General features: G+C 47.1%; 1 protein-coding gene across 1 annotated transcript in view; it reads right to left on the bottom strand.

The window, feature by feature from the left end:
- brinp2 (bone morphogenetic protein/retinoic acid inducible neural-specific 2) overlaps positions 1-23,941 on the bottom strand; it is a gene marked incomplete at both ends in the record, with an annotated part of 50,036 nt that extends 26,095 nt beyond the window's left edge. Inside the window, 4 exons of the mRNA XM_084458038.1 lie at positions 2,076-2,181; positions 8,074-8,255; positions 10,174-10,364; positions 23,649-23,941. Of these exons, the coding sequence (XP_084314164.1) occupies positions 2,076-2,181; positions 8,074-8,255; positions 10,174-10,364; positions 23,649-23,941 (772 nt within the window). The remainder of the gene's footprint in view (positions 1-2,075; positions 2,182-8,073; positions 8,256-10,173; positions 10,365-23,648) is intronic.
- Positions 23,942-27,567: the final 3,626 nt, after the last annotated feature.

Here is a 27,567-nt window from a genome sequence, read left to right as displayed (position 1 = left end):
AATGGTGAATCACGTTGACCCAACGATGCTAGCCTGTCCACCATGGTGAGTCCTGTCCTGTGTTTGCTCATCCCTGCTGTCCATGGGAATGCACTTCTGGCTTTGGACACTGGAGAAGGTGGTCATACATAAGCCTCTGTCTCTGCCCCCCACTCCCCCCCCCCACGGTGGCAGGGTCCGGCCCATGGGGAGCCAGCCCTCCCGGGCCTCACTGGCTTAGAGAAGCTCTCTCACTGTTAGGCTATGTACCTCGTTAAAGGCCTGGCCCTGAATGATGGTATTTAAAGGAGTAGTAAAGGGAAAATGCATGTTTAGCCCTGTTTTAAGGTTACTTGTGATCATATACAATGATTCAGATCAAAACGTTGACAAAACTAGCATTTTCGAGAAAGTTGATAATTGTTCTACCACCGTTTTGGTCATACAATGGATGTGGATGGGCACCTTGAAAAATAATTCAAAAACATGTTAAACTCTCGATTTCAAAGACAAGAAACTCACCGAGGTGTTAGTTGGCGTTCTGGCATATAATTCGCCATAAAGTAAGATTCTAGTTCATCTGGAAAGGCTTTTTAAAAAATATTTAGCAATTGCCAATTGTGGCAAAATCTGTTCATCTGTAACTTGTCATAGACTTCCCTACAACGATCCCGCAAGATTGAAGTTGTGGCTAGAATCTCTTTACTTGGACGTAAACACACCCGTGGATATTCATAGCAGGTTAATGGCAGATTCATAGCAGGTTAATAGCAGGATCATAGCAGGTTAATAGCAGGTTCACAGCAGGATCATAGCAGGTTAATAACAGGTTCATAGCAGGTTAATAGCAGGATCATAGCAGGTTAATAGCAGATTCATAGCAGGTTAATAACAGGTTCATATCAGGTTCATAGCAGGTTCATAGCAGGTTAATAGCAGGTTAATAGCAGGTTAATAACAGGCTCATAGCGGGTTAATAGCAGGATCATACTGTAGCAGGCTCATAATGCATACTGTAAGTTACATACTGCAGCTATGAAATTAAAAACCACAGAAGGAGAATGTGAAAACCCTGGGTTCAGAGTTGTGAATGTGAACTTTCAAACTGAGGGGTTTCTACTTTCAACAAGTCAGTTGGTCTTGAATAATGCATGATTACAGCCCTCTATTAAGAGCACTGAGGTGCAGATCTTATCAAACCCACATACAGGGTGTGCATACGACGTTGAGATCAGAGCAGCTCAAACATGAGGGGAATACTGAGTGAAGGCTTTGCTTAGAGAACAGCTTCTCCATTTCCACCACAAATAGATGCTTTTGAAACCTGCTGTACGGGTTCAAAAGTGCCGCGCATCTCAAAGCCATGACAAGTCTTTTCTTGTTCATATCAAAGTGAAGCATCCTGGCATTTTTCTGTGATTGACTTGAAGTGATTTTCATTATCATACCCCAGCTTCAGAGCATCACAGCCAGAGAGGATCTTGGGGGATGGTTTCTCACTGCCTTCACACGGCAGCGGCGCTGTGTATCTGGAGTTCTAGCTCTTGAAAGTCCGTTGTTATGATCAGTGCTTGGTTTGTTTAGTGTCAGGTGCTTGGATACTGGTGTGTGTGTGAAACGGGGGTTGATCCGAGGGGCTCTGACGCACACAAGCATGTGAGAAAGAAAAGAACGACCAACACGCCCCGGCAGCGCCACAGACCGAGCAAACAGCCAGGAAGCCATGTTACACTTCTACGTACAGTAGTCCCGAGAGGGAGAGGAAGAGGGTTGGACAGCCCACTCCAAGATGCAAATGAATTCAAATGATTTTATACATCGAGGCAGAATACACATGATAATATAATCTATGTCCACACACTCAGCATGGTAATGTGGAAATTACAGTGTAAATGGTGAAAAAGAACAACAACAACAACAACAGCAACAACCACAACAACAACAGCAACAACAACAACAACAACAACACGCCAAGCCAATATTCCCCGGCCGCTGCCATGGTGCATGGAGGAGGTCAGAGGTGGAGACTGGGAGTGCCCCGAGGTCACCTGGGAAGGACAGTTCCAGGAGCAGCAGGTCAGAGGGAGGCGTCTTACCTTTGAGATGGATCTTATTTTCGGGGCTGTGGACCAACACGGAGCTGACAGAATCCAGGCTGTCATAGTTACTGCATCCAAGGGGCCCGGTCCTAGTTTCTGTTACCTAGGAAACAGGGGGATGTTTCAATACCTTGTAACTGGTCAGCTGTGCGCCTGTTCATGTCTCTGGCCGTGTACAGTAGGATAGACATCAGTATTACTGTTCATGTCTCTGGCTGTATGGACAGTAGGACATCAGTGTTACTGTTCATGTCTCTGGCTGTATGGACAGTAGGACAACAGTATTACTGTAGCATGGGCTGTTGTCAATCCAAAATACTAATGGAACAGCACTTTAATCTGAAATGGCAACAGACAAATATAATCTGCATCTATTCTTGGGTGGTACATCTGTCCAAAAAAAGAGGGGAACATTGGTACCCCTGAAACGTGTGTTGTACAGGTCAATAAAATATGAATCCAGTATCCAGACCAAACATCTTCCTTAATGACAATATTCATGCATAAAAATGCAAGATACTGTGTACTAGAAATCCTCTTCTTCATGAGACACTATAGTAGTTTATAGATTAGAAGAATACCAGGAATGAGAAGGGAAGACTATCTCCAGGCTCATGATGGGGGAACAGAGAAGACTATCTCCAGGCTCATGATGGGGGAACAGAGAAGGGAAGACTATCTCCAGACTCATGATGGGGGAACAGAGAAGACTATCTCCAGACTCATGATGGGGGAACAGAGAAGGGAAGACTATCTCCAGGCTCATGATGGGGGAACAGAGAAGACTATTTCCAGGCTCATGATGGGGGAACAGAGAAGACTATCTCCAGACTCATGATGGGGGAACAGAGAAGACTATCTCCAGGCTCATGATGGGGGAACAGAGAAGGGAAGACTATCTCCAGGCTCATGATGGAGGAACAGAGAAGGGAAGACTATCTCCAGGCTCATGATGGGGGAACAGAGAAGGGAAGACTATCTCCAGGCTCATGATGGAGGAACAGAGAAGACTATCTCCAGGCTCATGATGGGGGAACAGAGAAGGGAAGACTATCTCCAGGCTCATGATGAGGGAACAGAGAAGGGAAGACTATCTCCAGGCTCATGATGAGGGAACAGAGAAGGGAAGACTATCTCCAGGCTCATGATGGGGGAACAGAGAAGGGAAGACTATCTCCAGACTCATGATGGGGGAACAGAGAAGGGAAGACTATCTCCAGGCTCATGATGGGGGAACAGAGAAGGGAAGACTATCTCCAGGCTCATGATGGGGGAACAGAGAAGGGAAGACTATCTCCAGGCTCATGATGGGGGAACAGAGAAGACTATCTCCAGACTCATGATGGGGGAACAGAGAAGGGAAGACTATCTCCAGACTCATGATGGGGGAACAGAGAAGGGAAGACTATCTCCAGACTCATGATGGGGGAACAGAGAAGGGAAGACTATCTCCAGGCTCATGATGGGGGAACAGAGAAGGGAAGACTATCTCCAGACTCATGATGGAGGAACAGAGAAGACTATCTCCAGACCATGATGGGGGAACAGAGAAGGGAAGACTATCTCCAGGCTCATGATTGGGGAACAGAGAAGACTATCTCCAGACCATGATGGGGGAACAGAGAAGGGAAGACTATCTCCAGGCTCATGATGGGGGAACAGAGAAGGGAAGACTATCTCCAGACTCATGATGGGGGAACAGAGAAGGGAAGACTATCTCCAGGCTCATGATGGGGGAACAGAGAAGACTATCTCCAGGCTCATGATGGAGGAACAGAGAAGACTATCTCCAGACCATGATGGGGGAACAGAGAAGGGAAGACTATCTCCAGACTCATGATGGGGGAACAGAGAAGACTATCTCCAGGCTCATGATGGGGGAACAGAGAAGACTATCTCCAGACTCATGATGGGGGAACAGAGAAGGGAAGACTATCTCCAGGCTCATGATGGGGGAACAGAGAAGGGAAGACTATCTCCAGGCTCATGATGGGGGAACAGAGAAGGGAAGACTATCTCCAGGCTCATGATGGGGGAACAGAGAAGACTATCTCCAGGCTCATGATGGGGGAACAGAGAAGGGAAGGGAAGACTATCTCCAGGCTCATGATGGGGGAACAGAGAAGACTATTTCCAGGCTCATGATGGGGGAACAGAGAAGACTATCTCCAGACTCATGATGGGGGAACAGAGAAGACTATCTCCAGGCTCATGATGGGGGAACAGAGAAGGGAAGACTATCTCCAGGCTCATGATGGAGGAACAGAGAAGGGAAGACTATCTCCAGGCTCATGATGGGGGAACAGAGAAGGGAAGACTATCTCCAGGCTCATGATGGAGGAACAGAGAAGACTATCTCCAGGCTCATGATGGGGGAACAGAGAAGGGAAGACTATCTCCAGGCTCATGATGAGGGAACAGAGAAGGGAAGACTATCTCCAGGCTCATGATGAGGGAACAGAGAAGGGAAGACTATCTCCAGGCTCATGATGGGGGAACAGAGAAGGGAAGACTATCTCCAGACTCATGATGGGGGAACAGAGAAGGGAAGACTATCTCCAGGCTCATGATGGGGGAACAGAGAAGGGAAGACTATCTCCAGGCTCATGATGGGGGAACAGAGAAGGGAAGACTATCTCCAGGCTCATGATGGGGGAACAGAGAAGACTATCTCCAGACTCATGATGGGGGAACAGAGAAGGGAAGACTATCTCCAGACTCATGATGGGGGAACAGAGAAGGGAAGACTATCTCCAGACTCATGATGGGGGAACAGAGAAGGGAAGACTATCTCCAGGCTCATGATGGGGGAACAGAGAAGGGAAGACTATCTCCAGACTCATGATGGAGGAACAGAGAAGACTATCTCCAGACCATGATGGGGGAACAGAGAAGGGAAGACTATCTCCAGGCTCATGATTGGGGAACAGAGAAGACTATCTCCAGACCATGATGGGGGAACAGAGAAGGGAAGACTATCTCCAGGCTCATGATGGGGGAACAGAGAAGGGAAGACTATCTCCAGACTCATGATGGGGGAACAGAGAAGGGAAGACTATCTCCAGGCTCATGATGGGGGAACAGAGAAGACTATCTCCAGGCTCATGATGGAGGAACAGAGAAGACTATCTCCAGACCATGATGGGGGAACAGAGAAGGGAAGACTATCTCCAGACTCATGATGGGGGAACAGAGAAGACTATCTCCAGGCTCATGATGGGGGAACAGAGAAGACTATCTCCAGACTCATGATGGGGGAACAGAGAAGGGAAGACTATCTCCAGGCTCATGATGGGGGAACAGAGAAGGGAAGACTATCTCCAGACTCATGATGGGGGAACAGAGAAGGGAAGACTATCTCCAGGCTCATGATGGGGGAACAGAGAAGACTATCTCCAGGCTCATGATGGAGGAACAGAGAAGACTATCTCCAGACCATGATGGGGGAACAGAGAAGGGAAGACTATCTCCAGGCTCATGATGGGGGAACAGAGAAGACTATCTCCAGACTCATGATGGGGGAACAGAGAAGACTATCTCCAGGCTCATGATGGAGGAACAGAGAAGGGAAGACTATCTCCAGGCTCATGATGGGGGAACAGAGAAGACTATCTCCAGGCTCATGATGGGGGAACAGAGAAGACTATCTCCAGGCTCATGATGGGGGAACAGAGAAGGGAAGACTATCTCCAGGCTCATGATGGGCGAACAGAGAAGACTATCTCCAGACTCATGATGGGGGAACAGAGAAGGGAAGACTATCTCCAGGCTCATGATGGGGGAACAGAGAAGACTATCTCCAGGCTCATGATGGGGGAACAGAGAAGGGAAGACTATCTCCAGACTCATGATGGAGGAACAGGGAAGACTATCTCCAGACTCATGATGGAGGAACAGAGAAGGGAAGACTATTTCCAGGCTCATGATGGGGGAACAGAGAAGGGAAGACTATCTCCAGGCTCATGATGGAGGAACAGAGAAGGGAAGACTATCTCCAGGCTCATGATGGAGGAACAGGGAAGACTATCTCCAGACTCATGATGGAGGAACAGAGAAGGGAAAACTATCTCCAGGCTCATGATGGGGGAACAGAGAAGGGAAGACTATCTCCAGACTCATGATGGGGGAACAGAGAAGGGAAGACTATCTCCAGGCTCATGATGGGGGAACAGGGAAGACTATCTCCAGGCTCATGATGGGGGAACAGAGAAGGGAAGACTATCTCCAGACTCATGATGGAGGAACAGGGAAGACTATCTCCAGGCTCATGATGGGGGAACAGAGAAGGGAAGACTATTTCCAGGCTCATGATGGAGGAACAGGGAAGACTATCTCCAGGCTCATGATGGGGGAACAGAGAAGGGAAGACTATCTCCAGACTCATGATGGAGGAACAGGGAAGACTATCTCCAGGCTCATGATGGGGGAACAGAGAAGAGAAGACTATCTCCAGGCTCATGATGGGGGAACAGAGAAGGGAAGACTATCTCCAGGCTCATGATGGAGGAACAGAGAAGACTATCTCCAGGCTCGTGATGGGGGAACAGAGAAGGGAAGACTATCTCCAGGCTCATGATGGGGGAATGCGCATTCATAGACAACTATAAGCCTCCGGCTGAGCAATTTTATTTGCAAATTATCCTGTTTGGCCAATGAGTGTTGTCATATTTTCTTCGTGAAACATCACCAATTCATCTGTATTCCGTGCTTTGCTTTGAGATTGAGATATAATTTTGTGTTAAAGTCAGATAAGACATTTAAATCCTTTCACAGAAATGTCAATCAGATAGTTGAAATAGGTTGGATAGGAATGCTCTGTTCTGAAATCGATTCACTGTCAACACAGACAACCAATTCAATGCCATTTGGGACTATTTTATAGCACGGCTACAGTACTTTCAATTCCACATTCCAACTTTAGTTCTGCTACTTGATTGACCGTTTTCACATTATATATGTCGGTTCCTCCTCCAACAACAGTTCCATTGCGATCACAGAGCCCCAGAGCGTAGTCCGACAGGTCAAGCCCCCCCCTCTCTCTCATGGACGATTAGCTGACTTGGCAGGGCGTTCTGGAGCAGGTGGCTCACATACCAAAGATACTAATTTTGCAAAAACGAACCAGATTTTCCCCACTTGCGTCTCTGCAGGGGCCGGAGCCCGGAGGTATTTGCGGAGCGAGAGAGAGAGAGAGGCTAATGTGAACGTGTTACCTGTCCGTGTGCAACAAGGATTCCAGCCAACTTATCGGCCCTGACAGCTGACTGCTTGGCCTCCTGGCGGTGGGCCTTGTAAGAAATACCGCAGTAGAAAGACAGTCCTGCTACAGCGTGAGGCTACAGCTGCTCTCCGTCTGACACATTCAAGGAGCCGGTCTGCGATTAGCTCTGATTGACGTGTGAGCACACAGACACAATGCATTCTGGGTGGTATCCATTGTATAGCATCACGGCGCTGTACAGAACGACAGAACGCTGGCATAGCTCGTCCACAGATGAAAAGAACAAATTTGTCAAGTTTATTTCTAATGAATGCAAATTGCGTCAACCCACTCATGTCCTGTCATTATAATATTCCAGCTCTGCCAAATGATGGTGCTTTCTGTTTGAATGGATGTGGAGACCTCCAGTGATTATGGGGTAGCTACATTAGTCTAGCTGCTAAGCAACAAAACAAACCACGGGAGGAGAATTGGACAGCGCCGATCCACCGAGCTACCGGTATTACGCTCCTAATTGCCGGAGCTCAGCTGAAGCTTGATTGGACTGACTGGCCCAAACTTCTCTCGACTAGGACCAGCAGAACAGGCCATTCACAGAGTAACAGCACTCTGCTCCCCTCGCTCTGATACTGGACCCGTAGCTGCTAAACGCTGCCTTGAAATCTGAAGAAAGCGGCTCCTCTCAACGGCTAGGAGAGCAGCAGCTGATTCTCTCCGTTGAGACGAGTGCCGTGGGGTCGTGGGGTCGTCCGGCGCCGTGCTCCCGGTGGTTACCTTGATGGCTGAGGTGGCGATCTGCAGGTGGTGCAGCCGGCGCAAGGTGCTCTCGCGGTCGGTGAAGTAGGAGGCGGCCAGCTGGTGCAGGGTCTCCAGAGAGACCGCCGAGCTGTTCCCGCCTCCCTCCGACTTCCTGGTCAGCTTCTGTTTGTCCAGGAAGATAGTCAGTGACTCCTCACCTGTGGAGAAGGAAGATAACACACACATTAGCCTACACAGCCATCTGGGATGTTGTGGAAGCCTTAAGATTAAATGGTTCTACTGTACTTTTGTATTGTATGGTATTCTATTGTATTCTATTATACAACGGTTAGTTCTGGTTCTTGATTCTGATTGGCTGGAAGCCGTGTTAAAATACTTTGTAACACACACCTGGGACCGCATATCATTCCATTTTCAGTATTAACGCGCCTCCCATTTGATCCAATACATTGTAGTTGTTGTTGTTGCTTGGCAACCCTTTTGTTAGGGGAACTATTTTGCTCGGCGGAATTGAGGGAATGATGCTACGTTTTGAATAAATGTTAATATTTTACATTGCTGTGTGTTTATTTTACACTAATAGCTGTAGTAACCCTTGTATAAAAGCAATAAACCACTCGAGGCCGTGTGTTATAGTGATTTTATAACAGCTAGGGGGGTTTTACTCTGCTTCGCGTCGTGCCTAACAACGCCCCCTAGCTGTTATAAAATCACTAACACACGGCCTCGAGTGGTTTATTGCTTAATTTTAAAGGCATTATGCCAGGACTGAGCGACTTTAAAATCAGATTGCGTTATCCTCTTACAGTTGCTGCACAGAAATGTGCTGTAATGAAAGGTATACTTGAAATGTGTTTTTACAACATTAGATCCCTCCACCTGGAATGATCCAAGCTCAATCTTCAGGAGCTCGTTTCATTGGCTGCTTTTAAAACGCTCCTGATGATAAACCCAGGAAGACTAGAGTGAGTTGTAAACATGCACAGTATTCTGTACTGAATGGTGGAAAAAAAAACTTATATATAATGATTCAAAGAGAAAATCACCGAAATGTAGAGTATTCTGTAATTAAATGTACAAACACGTACGCACACAGAAGCTGTGAGCCCAGCCCTAGCAACAGACAGGGGTACTGAGCTCCCCTCCACCTGGGGGGGCTGTGAACCCAGCCCTAGCAGCAGACAGGGGTACTGAGCTCCCCTCCACCTGGGGGGGGCTGTGAACCCAGCCCTAGCAGCAGACAGGGGTACTGAGCTCCCCTCCACCTGGGGGGGGATGTGAACCCAGCCCTAGCAGCAGACAGGGGTACTGAGCTACCCTCCACCTGGGGGGGGGGGGGGGGCTATGAACCCAGCCCTAGCAGCAGACAGGGGTACTGAGCTCCCCTCCACCTGGGGGGGTTGGGGGGGGATGTGAGCCCAGCCCTAGCAGCAGACAGGGGTACTGAGCTCCCCTCCACCTGGGGGCTGTGAGAGACGTGTCTCCAGCCGTGGGCACAGCTGCTCTTGGGCTGTGATCTCATCAGTATGCGGAGTGCCGTCGCGTCTCTTTTGTTTCCGTCGTTAATTACAAGTGCTCAGTGTGACTTGGCCAGCGCCTGGCTGCTTTATGCTCAATGCTTTTTGGTGTCTTTGGAAGGTTGCTGTAACCCCCACAGCTAAGCAAGTATGTGCTTGTGCTGTGAAGTTGTGAAATGAGCAGGTCTATAGCTAATGAAAACTTGTACGTCCTATCATTGTGGGAACAAGCGCCACGCCTGCACCTGGCAAAACAAAGTGTCCCTCATTTGGGAGTGAGAAAGTTGGCAACCCTAATCTCAGCCCTTGTCCCCACCCCCCAAAACAGTGGTCCGCAGGTTGCTCCTTAGTCAGGATGGTGGTCCCTGGGACCAAAACAGTTGAAAACCCCTGAAATAAAGGATTTGATTGATTGATTGATCCTAAATCTGTGCTCCCTCTTTGAGGGACTTTTTTGTGAACATGCCCCCGCCCCTGAATGGTAAAGCCGCCCCCGCCCCTGAATGGTAAAGCCGCCCCCGCCCCTGAATGGTAAAGCCGCCCCCGCCCCTGAATGGTAAAGCCGCCCGCTGTGACGGCGCGGAGGATAGCTACTGACCTCCCAGCGTAGCGGAGACCAGGAAGTGGGTTCCGTACTTCCTGATCAGGCTCTCGTGGATCTGCTGGAGGCTGGGCCGGCGACCCAGAAGCCTCAGGTTGCGCAGGAACTCTGGCGCCAGCGGCAACGGGGCCCTGAAGACGTCCCGTTTTTCTGTGGCCACGCTGTTCACCTTCCAGTGGCTGAACTCCCTGAAACCACACACACACACACACACACACACACACACACACACACACACACACACACATTCCTCTCAGCTCAACTATTAATTGCTCAATTACAGTGCTAATAGTGATGTACTGAATTTCTGAGTTATTGGTTTGGACCCTGTGACACTACAGAGGCGTTGATCATCTGGGCCCACTATTTCAAAACATTTCATCTGGATGAATAATCCACATTTTGTAATCCATTTTTTTGCTATCCCAGATCAAATTGATATTGTAGGTTTTGTCCTGTCACCTAGATGTACAGTCTTAGGAGAGGCCTCCATTGGTCAAAGTAATACAACATTTCATTGACACCGACAAAGTTGGGAAATGTAAATCAGCATATTATTCATATTCATTCAAAACACAATACATAGGCCAGAATTGTATGATTTGGGGCTGGTCACAACCATCTGTCTGGTCTATTATTACAGTCTGGTCTATTATTACTATTCCATCCATCCATCCATCTACATCCGCTTATCCGGGGTCGGGTCGCGGAGGCAGCAGCTCCAGCAGGGGGCCCCAGACATCCCTTTCCCTGGCAGCATCAACCAGCTCTGCCTGGGGAATCTTTAGCCGCTCACAGGCCAGTGCGGAGATGTAGTCCCGCCACCTAGTCCTGGGTCTACCCCATGGCCTCCTCCCAGCCGGACACGCCTGGAACACCTCCCTAGGGAGGCGCCCAGGAGGCATCCTCACTAGATGCCCGAACCACCTCAACTGGCTCCTTTCGACGCAAAGGAGCAGCGGCTCTACTCCGAGTCTCTCCCGGGTGACTGAACTTCTCACCCGATCTCTCAGGGAGACCCCAGCCACCCTCCGGAGAAAACTCATTTCGGCCGCTTGTATCCGTGATCTCGTTCTTTCGGTCATGACCCATCCTTCATGACCATAGGTGAGGGTGGGGACGAAGATAGACCGGTAGATCGAGAGCTTTGCCTTTTGGCTCAGCTCTCTTTTCGTCACAACAGTGCGGTAAAGCGACTGCAGAACCGCACCAGCTGCTCCGATTCTCCGGCCAAACTCCCTCTCCATGGTTCCCTCACTCGTGAACAAGACCCCCAGATACTTGAAGTCCTTCACTTGGGGTAAGGACTCATTTCCTACTCGGAGCAAACAGACCATCGGTTTCCTGCTGAGAACCATGGACTCAGATTTAGAGGTCTAACTATTCTACCCTACAAAGGCAAAAGACCTTAACTTTATTTTTGGTTGAAAATGTGGACAAATATCTAGAGTCAACTGTGTTGTTGTTGTTTTTTGAAAATAGCGGGATGTCTTTGTCTTCAGAAGCGCAACACAACCGCGGCAGAAGGCCTGGACATCAGTTAAGGTTCTTTATCTGGCCTTCACGGCACTCTGAAACATTAGAGTTGAGTTATGGTAGCCTACTCTGCCTTTCTTTTGCTGTGCATCATATCTTATATTTGTGTTCATATTACATTAAGCCTAATTGCGCCATGATTGCTAGATGTTATGAAGATGTTATCATTATTATCATATACTGATTCAGCAGTCAAGATGGCTGTGGGGATCTGGTGAGGAAAGAACCAGAGAGAGCAGAGAAACAGATCTCTCTAGCTGAGGAGCAGATTCAACTGACCTTGCTTCAACAGAGAGAAACAAAAATTTGCATTCGCCTCTTAGAAGAGAGGCTGAAAGATGATGGCATTGCAGTTTCAGAAGATGTGTGACATTATTGGACTTGTCTAAGGGCTTGGAGGTTGTTTTGAGTTAATTGAAAATATTGTATTGGTTAATTATTTAATTTAGAATGGATATTGTTTTGGCATGGTCTGTGTTAGTCTACTTTAATATGCAATCATTGAATAAAAGTGATTAAATATGTATCCTACATGTCTCTACATCCACCTTGAATCCACGCTTGATTCACCCTCCAGTAGGATCAGGATTATCCTGATTTTAGCATCAAAACTATCCTCATCTCTACCCTAGAATTTTGAAGTACCCAAGAACACCATTCTATCAGGATTCTGGGTAGGATTGGATTACCAGACCCATATCCCACTTTAGAATATCGGAATCACATATCCTGGTTTGAAATATCCAATTTTGACATGTAATCCTATCCTGATCATTCTGATCCAGATTGAATGTTTTGAAATACTGGGCTCTGGAGGATCAGCTGCTCTGGGCAACCGAACCGACGAAGACCATGGAAGCGAGCGAACAAGAGCAGGAGATTTGCTTGAGGTGCACACATGTTCAGCAATGATAATCATACAGTATTATGTATCGTATGAGCTTTCGAACAACAAACAAACAACAACAATAGACATGGCGTGCTGCGGTCCACCAGGGAGAGAGCTACGGCTCAACGCCGCTCCGCTGGCGCTCTTCAGCACACGGGACCAGACGCCGCCATTAGTCTTTCTCCGGGACGCCGGTGGATGTGTGAGCTTGTTGACCATTAGCTGAGGAGGCTGCTGTTGTCCACGGTTCAGCCGATTGACTGAACACACCGGGAGGGGGGCGTTGTGAGAGGTGCATCATCACTTTTCTGCCCAGTCAGTTGCTAAAAGTTAATTGTAAAAGCATTCGCTGACCGTTGGCTAATGATGATGGATGGAGTTAATTAAAGGGTCCTTAACACTAGCCGGTTGCACCTGCAGCTCTTTGCACGGCTGCGGGGGATTTTCAGCCAGAGAGAACTCTCCACCTTTGCAAATCCTCCGATCAGCCAATTGGCAAACAGCACCTGGGTATTATTAGGTAGCCTGGTAACAACCTGCGTGTTATGAAGGCGCTGGAGCAGAATGAAGTAGCAGATGAATTAACACATCTACCGCTGGAGCCAGGTGCTCTTTCACCCTCTGGCCATTAAGTGAGTGTAAATACAGCTGAGCTACTGGTGGTGAGTCATATTAAATATATTGATTTTTAAATTATGTTCACGTTTCAGAAACCAGATCTTCAGAAACTGGATCCATTTAATCAGATATGGAACAACCTGGAGAATATATAATCATATCATGGACAATATCTCATCATACAGTACATGCATGTACACGTGCATGTGTGTGTGTATGTGTGTGTGTGTGTGTGTGTGTGTGTGTTCCCATCTGTCGCCCAATGGGCATGTTTTACATACATACTGTACATACATACATACACACACACACACATACACATGCACACACATACACACATACATACATACATACATACATACACACGCACACACATACATACATACATACATACACACGCACACATACATACATACATACATACACACACACGCATGCATACATACATACACATGCATGCATACATACATGCAACATACATACATACATACATACATACAAACATGCATACATACATACATACATTTTTAAAACCTTTTAAATTTTGGAAAAAGTATCAAGTCCGTATCCTCTAGTTCTTCTTCATGTGATCTTCCTGAATCTATAAATGTAGATGCTGAAGTGATCACTGACAAAGGTGAAATGGTGAATTGTTTTAACAAACACTTTGTGTTATCCGGGACCTTATCCCAGTCCTCGTATCTGCTCAGACCAGCCCATTAGACACTTCTGAGAGGCCTTTAAACGATGAGCCTCTGGGTGAGGAGGCAACCTTTACCTTTACACCGATCTCAAGGAGTGAGGTTCTTGCTGCCTTAAAGGATATAAATGGAAAAGAAATCAGCTGGGCCTGATGATTTGGATCCACACTTGCTGAAACTTGCTGCTGATATCATTGTTGAGCTTTTAACTTATATTTTCAATCTGACCTTAGAACAGAATACTATCTCTGAGACCTGGAAATCTGCCCTGGTGCTGCTGCTCTTAAAGGGGGGGGGTGGGGGGCTTCTGGGGGGGCCTTCTAGTCTAACTCATTTTCGTCCCATCTCTAAACTCCCTGTTCTTGCTAAAGTTCTTGAAAAGCTTGTGTGTGAACAACTGAAGGAGTTTTTAAACACTAATAATATCCTAAGAAAGTTCCAGTCTGGCTTTCGAAAAAACCATAGTATAACTACTGCAACTATGAAAGTCACAAATGATATACTTGAATCTCTTGATGCCAAACAGAAAGGTGCTGCTTTGTTCATAGGCCTGTCCAAAGCATGTGATACTGTGGACCATGGGATCTTGTTATAGAGGCTGTCTAGCATTGGCATCTCGACTAACGCTGTTGGTTGGTTTAGAAATGATCTAACTGGTAGATCACAGTGTGTACAAGTTGATGGTATGACATCACTATCTGTAAGTACTGGGGTTCCACAGGGATCCATCCTGGGACCGTTATTATTCACTATTTATATAAACAACGTGTGTGACGTATTCAGGATGCTAGGGCTCCTCTCTATGCTGATGATACTATCATCTATATCTTTACTATCATCTATAGCTTTACTATCATCTATAGCTTTACTATCATCTATATCTTTGCTCCTTCTCTTCACAATGCTCTCTGCAAACTGCAAACAGCTTTCAATGTGGTTCAGGAAAACCTTCCTCAGCTGAAATTGGTCCTAAATTCTGAGAAAACCAAATTAATGTCATTTACACGTTCAACACTCAAGGATAATCACTCTTTGCCAAAGTTGGTCACTTTGCAAAACAAGCCTATAGAGAGAGTGTCATCATTGTACTTAGGGTTCATTCTTGATGAAACTTTATCTTTTAAGTCCCACATCCAACAGCTTTCTAAAAAGCTTAAACTGAAGCTTGGGTTTTTCTTTAGAAATAAGGCCTGTATTTCTTTTCATGCTAGAAAAAGCCTTGTCTCAGCCACTTTCCTACCACTGCTAGACTGCGGTGATATCCTGTATATGCATGCCTCCAAGTCTTGCCTCCATTCTATAGACACACTGTACCATGAAGCTTTGAGGTGTGTAACAAACTCTAAACACCTCACACACCATTGTTCCTTGTATCAGTTATCAGGTCACATCACTTACAGTTAGGAGACGAATCCATTTCTACTCATTCCTGTATAAGGTGATCTTGGGTCAGCTATCAACATATCTAGGCACGTTAATCACATTACAGAATCACAGTCACTACAGCTTCCGATCACAAAGCCACATATTGTACAACATTCCACACTTAAAGTCTGACCTCGGTAAAAATGGCTTTTCGATATGCTGCCCCCTCATCTTGGAACAAGGACCTGAAACTAGATCACTTCATATCCATTGACCGTTTTCAAACTCAGATTTCGGAGCTGCTGTCATCGATATGTATATGTTTTTAAGTGGCCTTGTACATGGTGCATGGAGATGACATTAGGCTGTTCTGAGATGATGTGATGTTTTTATAGTATGCGTTTTATCTGTTTTGGAACTATGTGTGCTGCTTTCCTGGCCAGGGCTCACCTGAAAGAGATGCAAATCTCAGTGTGATTTTACTCTGGTTAAATAAAGGCTAAATAAAAAAATTAAAAAAACATACATACATACATACATATACATACATACAGTAAATCCTAATAGACTTGGTGTATTTTGGTATCTTGGGTTTTGCCTAAAACACTCAATATTTCTTCCAGCTACGCAAGCGTCCGTGGGCGTCCAGTCTGTGCTTGTGAAGGTGAGACCTCCGCTCGTCTCTCTCCAGGTGCTCAGACCAGGGGCGTCTGTGCTTGTGAAGGTGAGACCTCCGCTCGTCTCTCTCCAGGTGCTCAGACCAGGGGCGCCTGTGCTTGTGAAGGTGAGACCTCCGCTCGTCTCTCTCCAGGTGCTCAGACCAGGGCCGCCTGTGCTTGTGAAGGTGAGACCTCCGCTCGTCTCTCTCCAGGTGCTCAGACCAGAGGCTACGCAGCGGGGAAATCAGGGTGTTGAGTCTCTCTCTCTCTCTCCGTGTTAGACGGCGGTGTGCTATTTTGAGAGGGACGAGGAGGAGGATGGCTGAGGTGTCCTATTTCCCCTGAACACTGAGAACTGGGCTTCTGCTTTATAAATAATGCTCCTCATTGAGTATAAGAAGAAGGTTTCTCATTTCAAAATAGAGTCATTTGACCATTTATTGAAGGACCTGGAGTTTTCAAATAAATGTTTTCAATATTTTTTGAATGAGCCAGGTCAGGATAATAATGATTGAGTGTGTTGTATTGCATTAGTTTCTTCAACAATGCAGACTGTTCACAGGATATTTATTTATCTGGTATTTCTGGATACATCTGAGCAGCTCTACACAGAAGCATGAATATTTATTTTGCCTTGAAAGGATTTCAAAGGACCTTCAGAGGTCGGAAAATGCAGCTCGCAATTAGCGCACCTGCTTCCCTTTCCTCTCCAGTATCCCCATGCTGGCGTTCCACCCCACTTTGAACACTCAGCTCAATAGGTACAGTAGGGCTCGCAACATCTCTCTCTCCCTCTCTCTCTGTCTCTCTGTCCCCTCTCTCCTCTTTCTCCTTCCCTCTCTCTCTCTCCCCTCTCTCCTCTTTCTCCTTCCCTCTCCCTCTCTCTCACCTCTCTCCCCTTTCTCCTTCCCTCTCCCTCTCTCACCTCTCTCCTCTTTCTCCTTCCCTCTCCCTCTCTCTCACCTCTCTCCTCTTTCTCCTTCCCTCTCCCTCTCTCTCACCTCTCTCCTCTTTCTCCTTCCCTCTCTCTCTCTCTTGCTCCTTCTCTCTCTCTCTCCTCTTTCTCCTTCTCTCTCTCTCTCTCTCTCACCTCTCTCCTCTTTCTCCTTCCCTCTCCCTCTCTCACCTCTCTCCTCTTTCTCCTTCCCTCTCCCTCTCTCTCACCTCTCTCCTCTTTCTCCTTCCCTCTCTCTCTCTCTCTCTCTCTCTCTTGCTCCTTCTCTCTCTCTCTCCTCTTTCTCCTTCCCTCTCTCTCTCTCTCTCTCTCTCTCCCCTCTCTCCTCTTTCTCCTTCCCTCTCCCTCTCTCCCTCTCTCTCTCCTCTTTCTCCTTCTCCCTCTCTCTGTCTCTCTCTCCTCTTTCTCCTTCTCTCTCTCTCCTCTCTCATTCCCTCCCTCTCTCTCCCCCTCTCTCTCTCCCCTCTCTCTCTCCCCTCTCTCCTCTTTCTCCTTCCCTCTCTCTCTCTCCTCTTTCTCATTTCCTCCCTCTCTCTCCCCCCCTCTCTCTCCCTCTCCCTCCCTCTCTCTCCCCCTCTCTCTCCCTCTCTCTCTCCCCCTCCCCCCCCCCTCTCCCCCCCCCCCTTCTCTCTCTCCCCCTCACTAGTGAGACAATTTCTCTATGAGAACTTAAATGTCTTGTTGAATAAGATATAATTCCTTTTTGGACAAAGTAAAGCATCATTATTTCTTTCTCTACTTATGTACTGCTGCCACATCCCTGTTACAGTATAACTTAGTTACTATTAGGCATTACTGGACATTACTAGACTAGACATTACTAACATGTCCCTATAGCTGAGTTACTATCAGGCATTACTAGACATTACTAACATGTCTCAGCTAATTCTGTTAAGTCACATGACTAACATGTCTCAGCTAGTTCTGTTTAGTTACATGACTCACATGTCTCAGCTAGTTCTGTTTAGTTACATTACTAACATGTCTCAGCTAATTCTGTTAAGTCACATGACTAACATGTCTCAGCTAATTCTGTTAAGTCACATGACTAACATGCCTCAGCTAGTTCTGTTTAGTTACATGACTAACATGTCTCAGCTAGTTCTGTTGTTAAGTTACATGACTAACATGTCTCAGCTAGTTCTGTTGTTAAGTTACATGACTAACATGTCTCAGCTAGTTCTGTTGTTAAGTTACATGACTAACATGTCTCAACCAGTGCTGTATACTGTAAATTAGTTTTAGTGACTAACTGACCCCACCAGGGGTGAGTGACTAACTGACCCCACCAGGAGTTAGTGACTAACTGACCCCACCAGGGGTGAGTGACTAACTGACCCCACCAGGAGTTAGTGACTAACTGACCCCACCAGGGGTGAGTGACTAACTGACCCCACCAGGGGTGAGTGACTAACTGACCCCACCAGGGGTTAGTGACTAACTGACCCCACCAGGGGTGAGTGACTAACTGACCCCACCAGGGGTGAGTGACTAACTGACCCCACCAGGGGTGAGTGACTAACTGACCCCACCAGGGGTGAGTGACTAACTGACCCCACCAGGGGTTAATGACTAACTGACCCCACCAGGGGTTAGTGACTAACTGACCCCACCAGGGGTAAATGACTAACTGACCCCACCAGGGGTTAGTGACTAACTGACCCCACCAGGGGTGAGTGACTAACTGACCCCACCAGGGGTGAGTGACTAACTGACCCCACCAGGGGTTAGTGACTAACTGACCCCACCAGGGGTGAGTGACTAACTGACCCCACCAGGGGTGAGTGACTAACTGACCCCACCAGGGGTTAGTGACTAACTGACCCCACCAGGGGTGAGTGACTAACTGACCCCACCAGGGGTTAATGACTAACTGACCCCACCAGGGGTGAGTGACTAACTGACCCCACCAGGGGTGAGTGACTAACTGACCCCACCAGGGGTTAGTGACTAACTGACCCCACCAGGGGTGAGTGACTAACTGACCCCACCAGGGGTTAGTGACTAACTGACCCCACCAGGGGTGAGTGACTAACTGACCCCACCAGGGGTGAGTGACTAACTGACCCCACCAGGAGTGAGTGACTAACTGACCCCACCAGGGGTGAGTGACTAACTGACCCCACCAGGGGTAAATGACTAACTGACCCCACCAGGAGTTAGTGACTAACTGACCCCACCAGGAGTTAGTGACTAACTGACCCCACCAGGAGTTAGTGACTAACTGACCCCACCAGGAGTGAGTGACTAACTGACCCCACCAGGGGTGAGTGACTAACTGACCCCACCAGGGGTGAGTGACTAACTGACCCCACCAGGGGTAAATGACTAACTGACCCCACCAGGGGTGAGTGACTAACTGACCCCACCAGGGGTGAGTGACTAACTGACCCCACCAGGGGTGAGTGACTAACTGACCCCACCAGGGATTAGTGACTAACTGACCCCACCAGGGGTTAGTGACTAACTGACCCCACCAGGGGTGAGTGACTAACTGACCCCACCAGGGGTTGGTGACTAACTGACCCCACCAGGGGTTAGTGACTAACTGACCCCACCAGGGGTTAGTGACTAACTGACCCCACCAGGGGTGAGTGACTAACTGACCCCACCAGGAGTTAGTGACTAACTGACCCCACCAGGGGTTGGTGACTAACTGACCCCACCAGGGGTTAGTGACTAACTGACCCCACCAGGGGTTAGTGACTAACTGACCCCACCAGGGGTGAGTGACTAACTGACCCCACCAGGAGTTAGTGACTAACTGACCCCACCAGGAGTTAGTGACTAACTGACCCCACCAGGGGTGAGTGACTAACTGACCCCACCAGGGGTTAGTGACTAACTGACCCCACCAGGGGTGAGTGACTAACTGACCCCACCAGGAGTGAGTGACTAACTGACCCCACCAGGGGTGAGTGACTAACTGACCCCACCAGGGGTTAATGTCTAACTGACCCCACCAGGGGTTGGTGACTAACTGACCCCACCAGGGGTGAGTGACTAACTGACCCAACCAGGGGTTAATGACTAACTGACCCCACCAGGGGTGAGTGACTAACTGACCCCACCAGGGGTGAGTGACTAACTGACCCCACCAGGGGTGAGTGACTAACTGACCCCACCAGGGGTTGGTGACTCTCTTCCTTGAACCCTCTCTTCCCCCTCCCTGACTGAACACTAACAGGGTTTTTTATAAATCTTTTAAAACATATTCATAAGCTTATTAGAAAGCCTCATTGTATTCACCTAGCCTTGCCCATGACATGTTTTAAAAGAAATATTAGAACACAACCTAATAAAGTCCAAATATGAAAAGACAAATTTGTGATTTCAGCAAAAAGCTTTCACGAAGAAAATGCAAAATGACTAGTCAGCAGAATTTGAAAGTGAGCATCGATACAGAATGTGAAATGTGATTGTAGTTGGAGTGTGTGTGTGAACACAATGTTGCTGGAACCGTTTCTATTGTGAGTAATCCAGGGTGGAAAATTAGATCAAGTCAACAACACAAAGCTTGAGTGCCCGGCTCAAACTCCATCCTCTCACAAATCACATTCCAGGTCTCCAGGTTGCCCGATATTTCACTCATTAATCATCTCCCTTTACTCACAAAAAAAACACTTTCACTCATCAGAAAATCTCTCCGATTTCCGCATCAGCATCGTAGCTAACCTAATCTTTTGTGACCGTGTCTTATTTCTGCAGTCATATTGTCTTGGCAGCTCCCAGAGCCTCCAGAGCAAATCTGTTTTTCCGTTCCTGGAGCCCTGGGGGGCCGGAAGCTCTCCGCAGAGTCCCTGAAGACCGTGTTTCTTGCCAGCTTGCCTGCAGAGCGAGAGCCCAGCAAGCCGCCGGTAATGTTTCTTAAGGGAACTCATCTATCACGACGGAGCTGTTCCTGGGAGAGCTTGCTTTATATGCATGTTCCTGTCTCAACCAGGTAAACAAGCCTGTCCTTCACGTTACCAAATGAAACTGTTCAGCCTAATGTGATCTCTGGGGAAGGGAGACGCAGTTTGTTTCAAAGTTCAATGTCTTATCCGGTGTCACCGTTTCTATCTGATGGGATGTCTATTTAAGAGACCCGGCTCATCTGAGAGACGGATCAGTTCAAACCCAGTAGCTACAGTACTCTGGGTCTGAACACCGCGGAGGACATCTCACACACCTCCTGTTCTTAAGGTTAAAGGTTAAAGGTTAAAACGGAGGTGTTAAGGGACCGTTTCTCCCTCATAACGCTCCACCATGAGCACACCTGGCTGCTTCATAAGGATTAATCTTGTGGTGAAACTATGCGATTGGCACTTGAAAGAAATTCATTTTGAGCACACCCACACACACGCGCACACACACACACACACCGCACACACACATTGTATATAAAGGATTCCACATTATCCAGAAATCGACATTCCAAGTTACATCCAGCGCCTGGCGGTTTAAACAGGACGAAGCTCGTCTGTTTCCGGGGGGGATCAGCGTGTGTGCTTTGGCGAGGGTATCTCTTTCACCACCTTGGGCGAAGCCGAAACGAGCAACACGGGAGAGAGCAGCAGCCCTCCCTGTCTGTGTGGAGCCCAGTCAGAGCTCCCCGTTAGAGACGCGCAGAGTTGCTCTTCTATCTGGGTCCTTTAAGAAGAGCGTTTAGCATATCAAAAGACCTGGGCAGAGCAAACGCCTGAAGGGAGAAAACCTACTTTATGTCCATCGATGAGAGAGTATGGCTACTGTAAGGCACACACACACACACACACACACACACGCACGCGCGCACACACACACACACACACGCACGCGCACACACACACACACGCGCACGCACAGACACACAGACACACGCACACACACACACACACACACACACACGCACACACACACACACACACACAGACACGCACACACACACACACTTTTGCACAAAGAATGTTGCCTGCTAGGCAACCTTTCAGGCCATGCTGGGCATGCTTCTGCCTGATCCCAGATCTGCAGGGCTTCTTCAGCCCCGCCCATCTCCTCATGCTGGGCATGCTTCTGCCTGATCCCAGATCTGCAGGGCTTCTTCAGCCCCGCCCATCTCCTCATGCTGGGCATGCTGGGAAGGTGGCCAGCGTCAGCTACAGCGGGGTAGTGGTAGCCTGGTTTGGGCTAGGGCCAGACGAGGCCATACCTGAACCAACAAAGGATTCAGACTGGGTGGGTAGATGAGCTAGGAATCATTCAAAACTGGACTGTCAAATAAGATAAAAAGATTTAACAGGGGCTACCTCAACCACAACAAAAACACACACACTGACTCTAATACCCCCTGCACCACACACACTGACTCTAATACCCCCTGCATCACACACACTGACTCTAATATCCCCTGCATCACACACACTGACTCTAATACCCCCTGCATCACACACACTGACTCTAATACCCCCTGCATCACACACACTGACTCTAATACCCCCTGCATCACACACACTGACTCTAATACCCCCTGCATCACACACACTGACTCTAATACCCCCTGCAATGCATCACACACACTGACTCTAATACCCCCTGCATCACACACACTGACTCTAATACCCCCTGCATCACACACACTGACTCTAATACCCCCTGCATCACACACACTGACTAATACCCGTCAAGAAATGACGTTTGGAGGCGATGGACAAACGTTGAATTCTGACGTCTGCCGGGTGAGACCAGGCTATACACACACACACACACACACACACACACACACACACACACACACACACACACACACAGTGCCCGAGCAGAGAGAGGCATCCAGTAGTTTAACCTGTCCCTCTTCTGTCATGAAACCACAGCTTCCAGATGGACCTGTCTTCTCTGTGCTTCTGAGAGGGACTCTGTCGTCTCCGTTCCTAAGAGGACGCTGTCTCTGAGGCACAGACAGACACATCTGAATCACCTCCAACACGGGATCGGGGCTGAGTTTCCCAGAGGCATCGTAGCGCTACGTTCATCGTAAGCTATGGCGTTCATCATAGCTATGGCGTTCACTCAGCCCTGATCTGTTTTTCAAATAATTACCAGCATGGCCACAATCAACCGCACCTAGCATCACAACTACGTAGGTGTTCACTTTATTACTTTAGGTGTTGCTCGTTAAGAAGAAGCTCGTTAAGAACTCGTTGATCTCAAGCTTCTTTTACCTGGTTAAATAAAGGTTCAATGAATCGAAATAAAACAACAGGAGCGATGTCACCAGTCATCTGTGCCTATCAGTAAAACTTTATTAGCGAGGTCAGCGGCTTTTTCCTGCAACGGTAAGTTCTGTCTACGATATGGAAATGGCTTGGCTGTGCTAAATCACATACTGAGACAAACTGAGAGACAGAAGAAGGTCAAAGTAAAAAATATTCCAGGATGAGGAAATGAAAATTCAAATTGGGGTCGTATCAAACAGTCTATCATTCTGGTATTGAATTTATAATAATGATGATGAAAATGTCACGGACATGACACCGCTAGGAGCAGAGCACCGGGTCGGGCTGTGCTGAGAGCAGCATGTCTTGGGCCACGTTCAGTATCTCTGGTAGATTAACTGGGAAAACATATATATATTAATAGCGATACTGATATGATATTTTCACTATTAGGCTTCTTTGTTAAACTGTTTCCTTATGTGAACTTTGGAAAATGTCATAAAACACGTGTACACACATGCGCACACACACAAGCGCACACACACACACACACACACACACACACACGCTTCTCACCTGTAGATCTTGTAGCGCGTGGAGAAGCCGTGCTGGAAGCGCTCCCTGAACTCCGCGTACTCCGGGCAGCGGTGGAACGGGCCCTTCTCCGCCAGCAGCCAGTCCAGCTGTCCGGCCTGGCGCCCCCCTCGGACCCCGCCCAGGGACGAGGGAGGAGGGCCGGGGGCCGGGCCCTTAGTCTGCCCATCGGCGCGGGCCAGAGCCCAGACCAGGGGGCCCAGCACCGTCCACTGCCATAGGAGCATCAAGGGCAACCATCTAACAGCCGCGGCACTCTGCCCACGCGTCGCCATCTTCCTGGTGGGCACCTGGGACCAGCATTCTCCTGCCAGTCCCCCCTGACCTAGAGAAGGAGGGAGGAGGAGGGAGGAGGAGGGGGAGAGAGAGAAGGAGAGAGAGGAGGAGAGAGAGGAAGGGGGGTTAAGAGGAGGAAGGAATTTCATGACGTCCGTCAAATCCCACACTCGTGCTGCAACCATTCATCCATGTTGCTGAGAAGCAACAATTGGAAAAGCACGTAGCCAGCTCCTGTGAGAAAATAGCTTGATTTGTTTGTTCATGAGTTGAGTTGTTTTGATCCTGTAGAGCACAATGCATGTTTCTGAGCTGTAATCTACAGTAGGCCTCATGGGCGATTTTATAGGGGGGGCAGGGGGGGCAATTCCCCCCCCTGATTGGCCAGCCCAACTCTTACTTAAAAAAAATAAAAAAATAAAAACTTTTTTTTTTTTTTTACTAATTAACACAATTATTAAATACATAATTGTGGTTTGTACCAGTTTGTGTTAGGTCATCATTCATTTTAAAAGTGTATTTATTACTTAAACTAGGCTACCTTTAAAAATATATATATATTCATAATCCACCAATGGCACAACTCGTCCGTCGACCTCAACTACTTCTGGTTTGATCTGTTACCGCAAAAAAATGAGATCTGACTGAACTGCTCAGTGCTCAACAAGCTACAACTAGCCAACCTGCTCACAATGGTGAAAAGAGCTATAAAAACAATTGACCACTTCTTCATAAAAAATAAAAAAAAACTGGCAATGCTAATGAAGAAGCTACCACTCGAAATGACACCGCAGCAGGTGCAATCAAATGCAGAAGTGCTCCAGAGGCTATCGAAGCTAGCACTAGCACTAGCAACATCACCATCGGCGAGGAAGCTAGCACCAGCAGACAGTGTCAGTTTGATGTTGTGATGTTGGGTATAATGGCCTAGTGCTCGGTCATAAAGTCATATTGACATGCTCGTGGTGTCTAGATGAAGTTTGATGCGTTGTACATATTGAATTGTCATATGGATTTCTTATTAGCATACTGTTCACAACTGGCATTCTTTGTAACTAGATGGGACGGGACGGCAGAACTGTTTTTTTTTTTTTTCTCATGTCAAAATGTTGCCCCCCCTACTCTCAGAGGGTAAAATCGCCTATGGTAGGCCTGCTCCCCGTTTGACCTTCAAACAGAACAATGACAGGAAAGACAGACAGACAGGAAATTATACTTAAGGTACCTTGGGATTACGTACTTACTGTAAATAACTAAGCCTGTTTTACCAAACTGGGAAGACACATCGGTAGCACTTCATAATAATAACAATGATCATTTATAAGCCTTTATAAGCCTGTATAAACCACATTATTTACAAATGGCTTGCGAGCTGTTCAAAATCAATAAATGTTTAGTCAATGTACACAGAACCACGGTATGAGACTCAATTGGGTTTGGTTTCAACCTCATAACGTTCTCTGTACATATTGTATTCACTGATTGTTTACTTATCATTTATAATTGTTTACAGTTAAGGAGTTATTCAATATTCCACTAATAGTTTATACACATATATTGTTTATACTGTAAATTATATTATAAATTGTTACCATTGCATATTTATAAGAATATTAAATGTGTTAGTAGGGTTAAAGAAATAATCAGGTGAGTTCTCAGCTTTGATTGGCAGGAACAGCTTCAGCACAACTGACACAATTCTGTTCTTTATCCCCTGAATTAAAACAGTATAGCAAACAAACAGCAATATATACCTGAAGACAATCTATACCTGAAGACAATCTATACCTGAAGAGACGGAGCTACTCTGAGATCATAATGAACTGGTTCCCAGTTTCAACTTTGCGGATCATAACACTTAATAATTCAAAACTCATCTCACAATTTCTCCTGCCTTTTCTGCCTTCCCATGGACACGGGGCGAGCCTGGTGGCCTATTTCATAATGCACCGTTTATAACCCTGAGATTAGACGTTAATAACCCTTACATTACCCAACCCTGAGATTAGATGTTAATAACCCTTACACTACCCAACCCTGAGATTAGATGTTAATAACCCTTACACTACCCAACCCTGAGATTAGACGTTATTAACCTTTACACTACCCAACCCTGAGATTAGATGTTTATAACCCTTACACTACCCAACCCTGAGATTAGAGGTTTATAACCTTTACACTACCCAACCCTGAGATTAGACGCTAATAACCCTTACACTACCCAACCCTGAGATTAGATGTTAATAACCCTTACACTACCCAGCCCTGAGATTAGATGTTAATAACCCTTACACTACCCAGCCCTGAGATTAGACGTTAATAACCCTTACACTACCCAGCCCTGAGATTAGACGTTAATAACCCTTACACTACCCAGCCCTGAGATTAGACGTTTATAACCTTTACACTACCCAACCCTGAGATTAGACGTTTATAACCCTTACACTACCCAACCCTGAGATTAGACGTTTATAACCCTTACACTACCCAACCCTGAGATTAGACGTTTATAACCCTTACACTACCCAACCCTGAGATTAGACGTTAATAACCCTTACACTACCCAACCCTGAGATTAGACGTTTATAACCCTTACACTACCCAACCCTGAGATTAGACGTTAATAACCCTTACACTACCCAACCCTGAGATTAGACGTTTATAACCCTTACACTACCCAACCCTGAGATTAGACGTTTATAACCCTTACACTACCCAACCCTGAGATTAGACGTTTATAACCCTTACACTACCCAACCCTGAGATTAAACGTTAATAACCCTTACACTACCCAACCCTGAGATTAGACGTTTATAACCCTTACACTACCCAACCCTGAGATTAAACGTTAATAACCCTTACACTACCCAACCCTGAGATTAGACGTTAATAACCCTTACATTACCCAGCCCTGAGATTAGACGTTTATAACCCTTACACTACCCAACCCTGAGATTGCCGGGGACCGGGGAAACAGCAGGAGCAGATGTTCCCCTCCTTCCATCTCATCTCAACTCTCTTCATCTCTCTCTCTCTTCATCTCTCTCTCCCTCTCTCTCTCTCTCCCTCTCTCCCTCTCTCTCTCTCCCTCTCTCCCTCTCTCTCTCCCTCTCTCTCTCTCTCTCTCTCTCTCTCTCTCTCTCTCCCTCTCTCTCTCTATTCCCTGCAGCCAAGCCTTCATTAGCAGATTCTATTATTCTGACACTCACTATGTTGTTGGCAAAGGGAAAATGAGGTTTGACTTTTTCTTGCCAAATTTAAATTCTGACAAAAATGAAATACGCTCGAAAATCCATGGATTTTTCATGTTACTATTATAAATATGAAAATGAGCTACAGGTGATTCATAGAAATGAATTCTAGCGCTGACTTTTCAATTTCAGTTGATATTTGCCTTTCAGATGAGTCTTAAGTTGTGAAAGCACAGCCTCTTTATACGGAGCGAGGCGGTCCGGGGCTTTGGGTCTGTCTCCCGAGGCTCTGCCTAATTATAAAATGCATAAAACATGGCAGAAATGCCAGCGAGACAATGGAGAAATACTGAATTTAGCCTTGACATTTACTGTTCATTTTGCATAATGCAGGTACCTCCCTCTTTACGCCTCTAACTCTGGAAACATGCCAG

The sequence above is a fragment of the Borostomias antarcticus genome (assembly GCF_949987555.1).
Source record: "Borostomias antarcticus genome assembly, chromosome: 24".
In the NCBI taxonomy this organism is placed as follows: domain Eukaryota; kingdom Metazoa; phylum Chordata; class Actinopteri; order Stomiiformes; family Stomiidae; genus Borostomias; species Borostomias antarcticus.
This window is presented reverse-complemented; position numbering and strand designations above follow the sequence as displayed.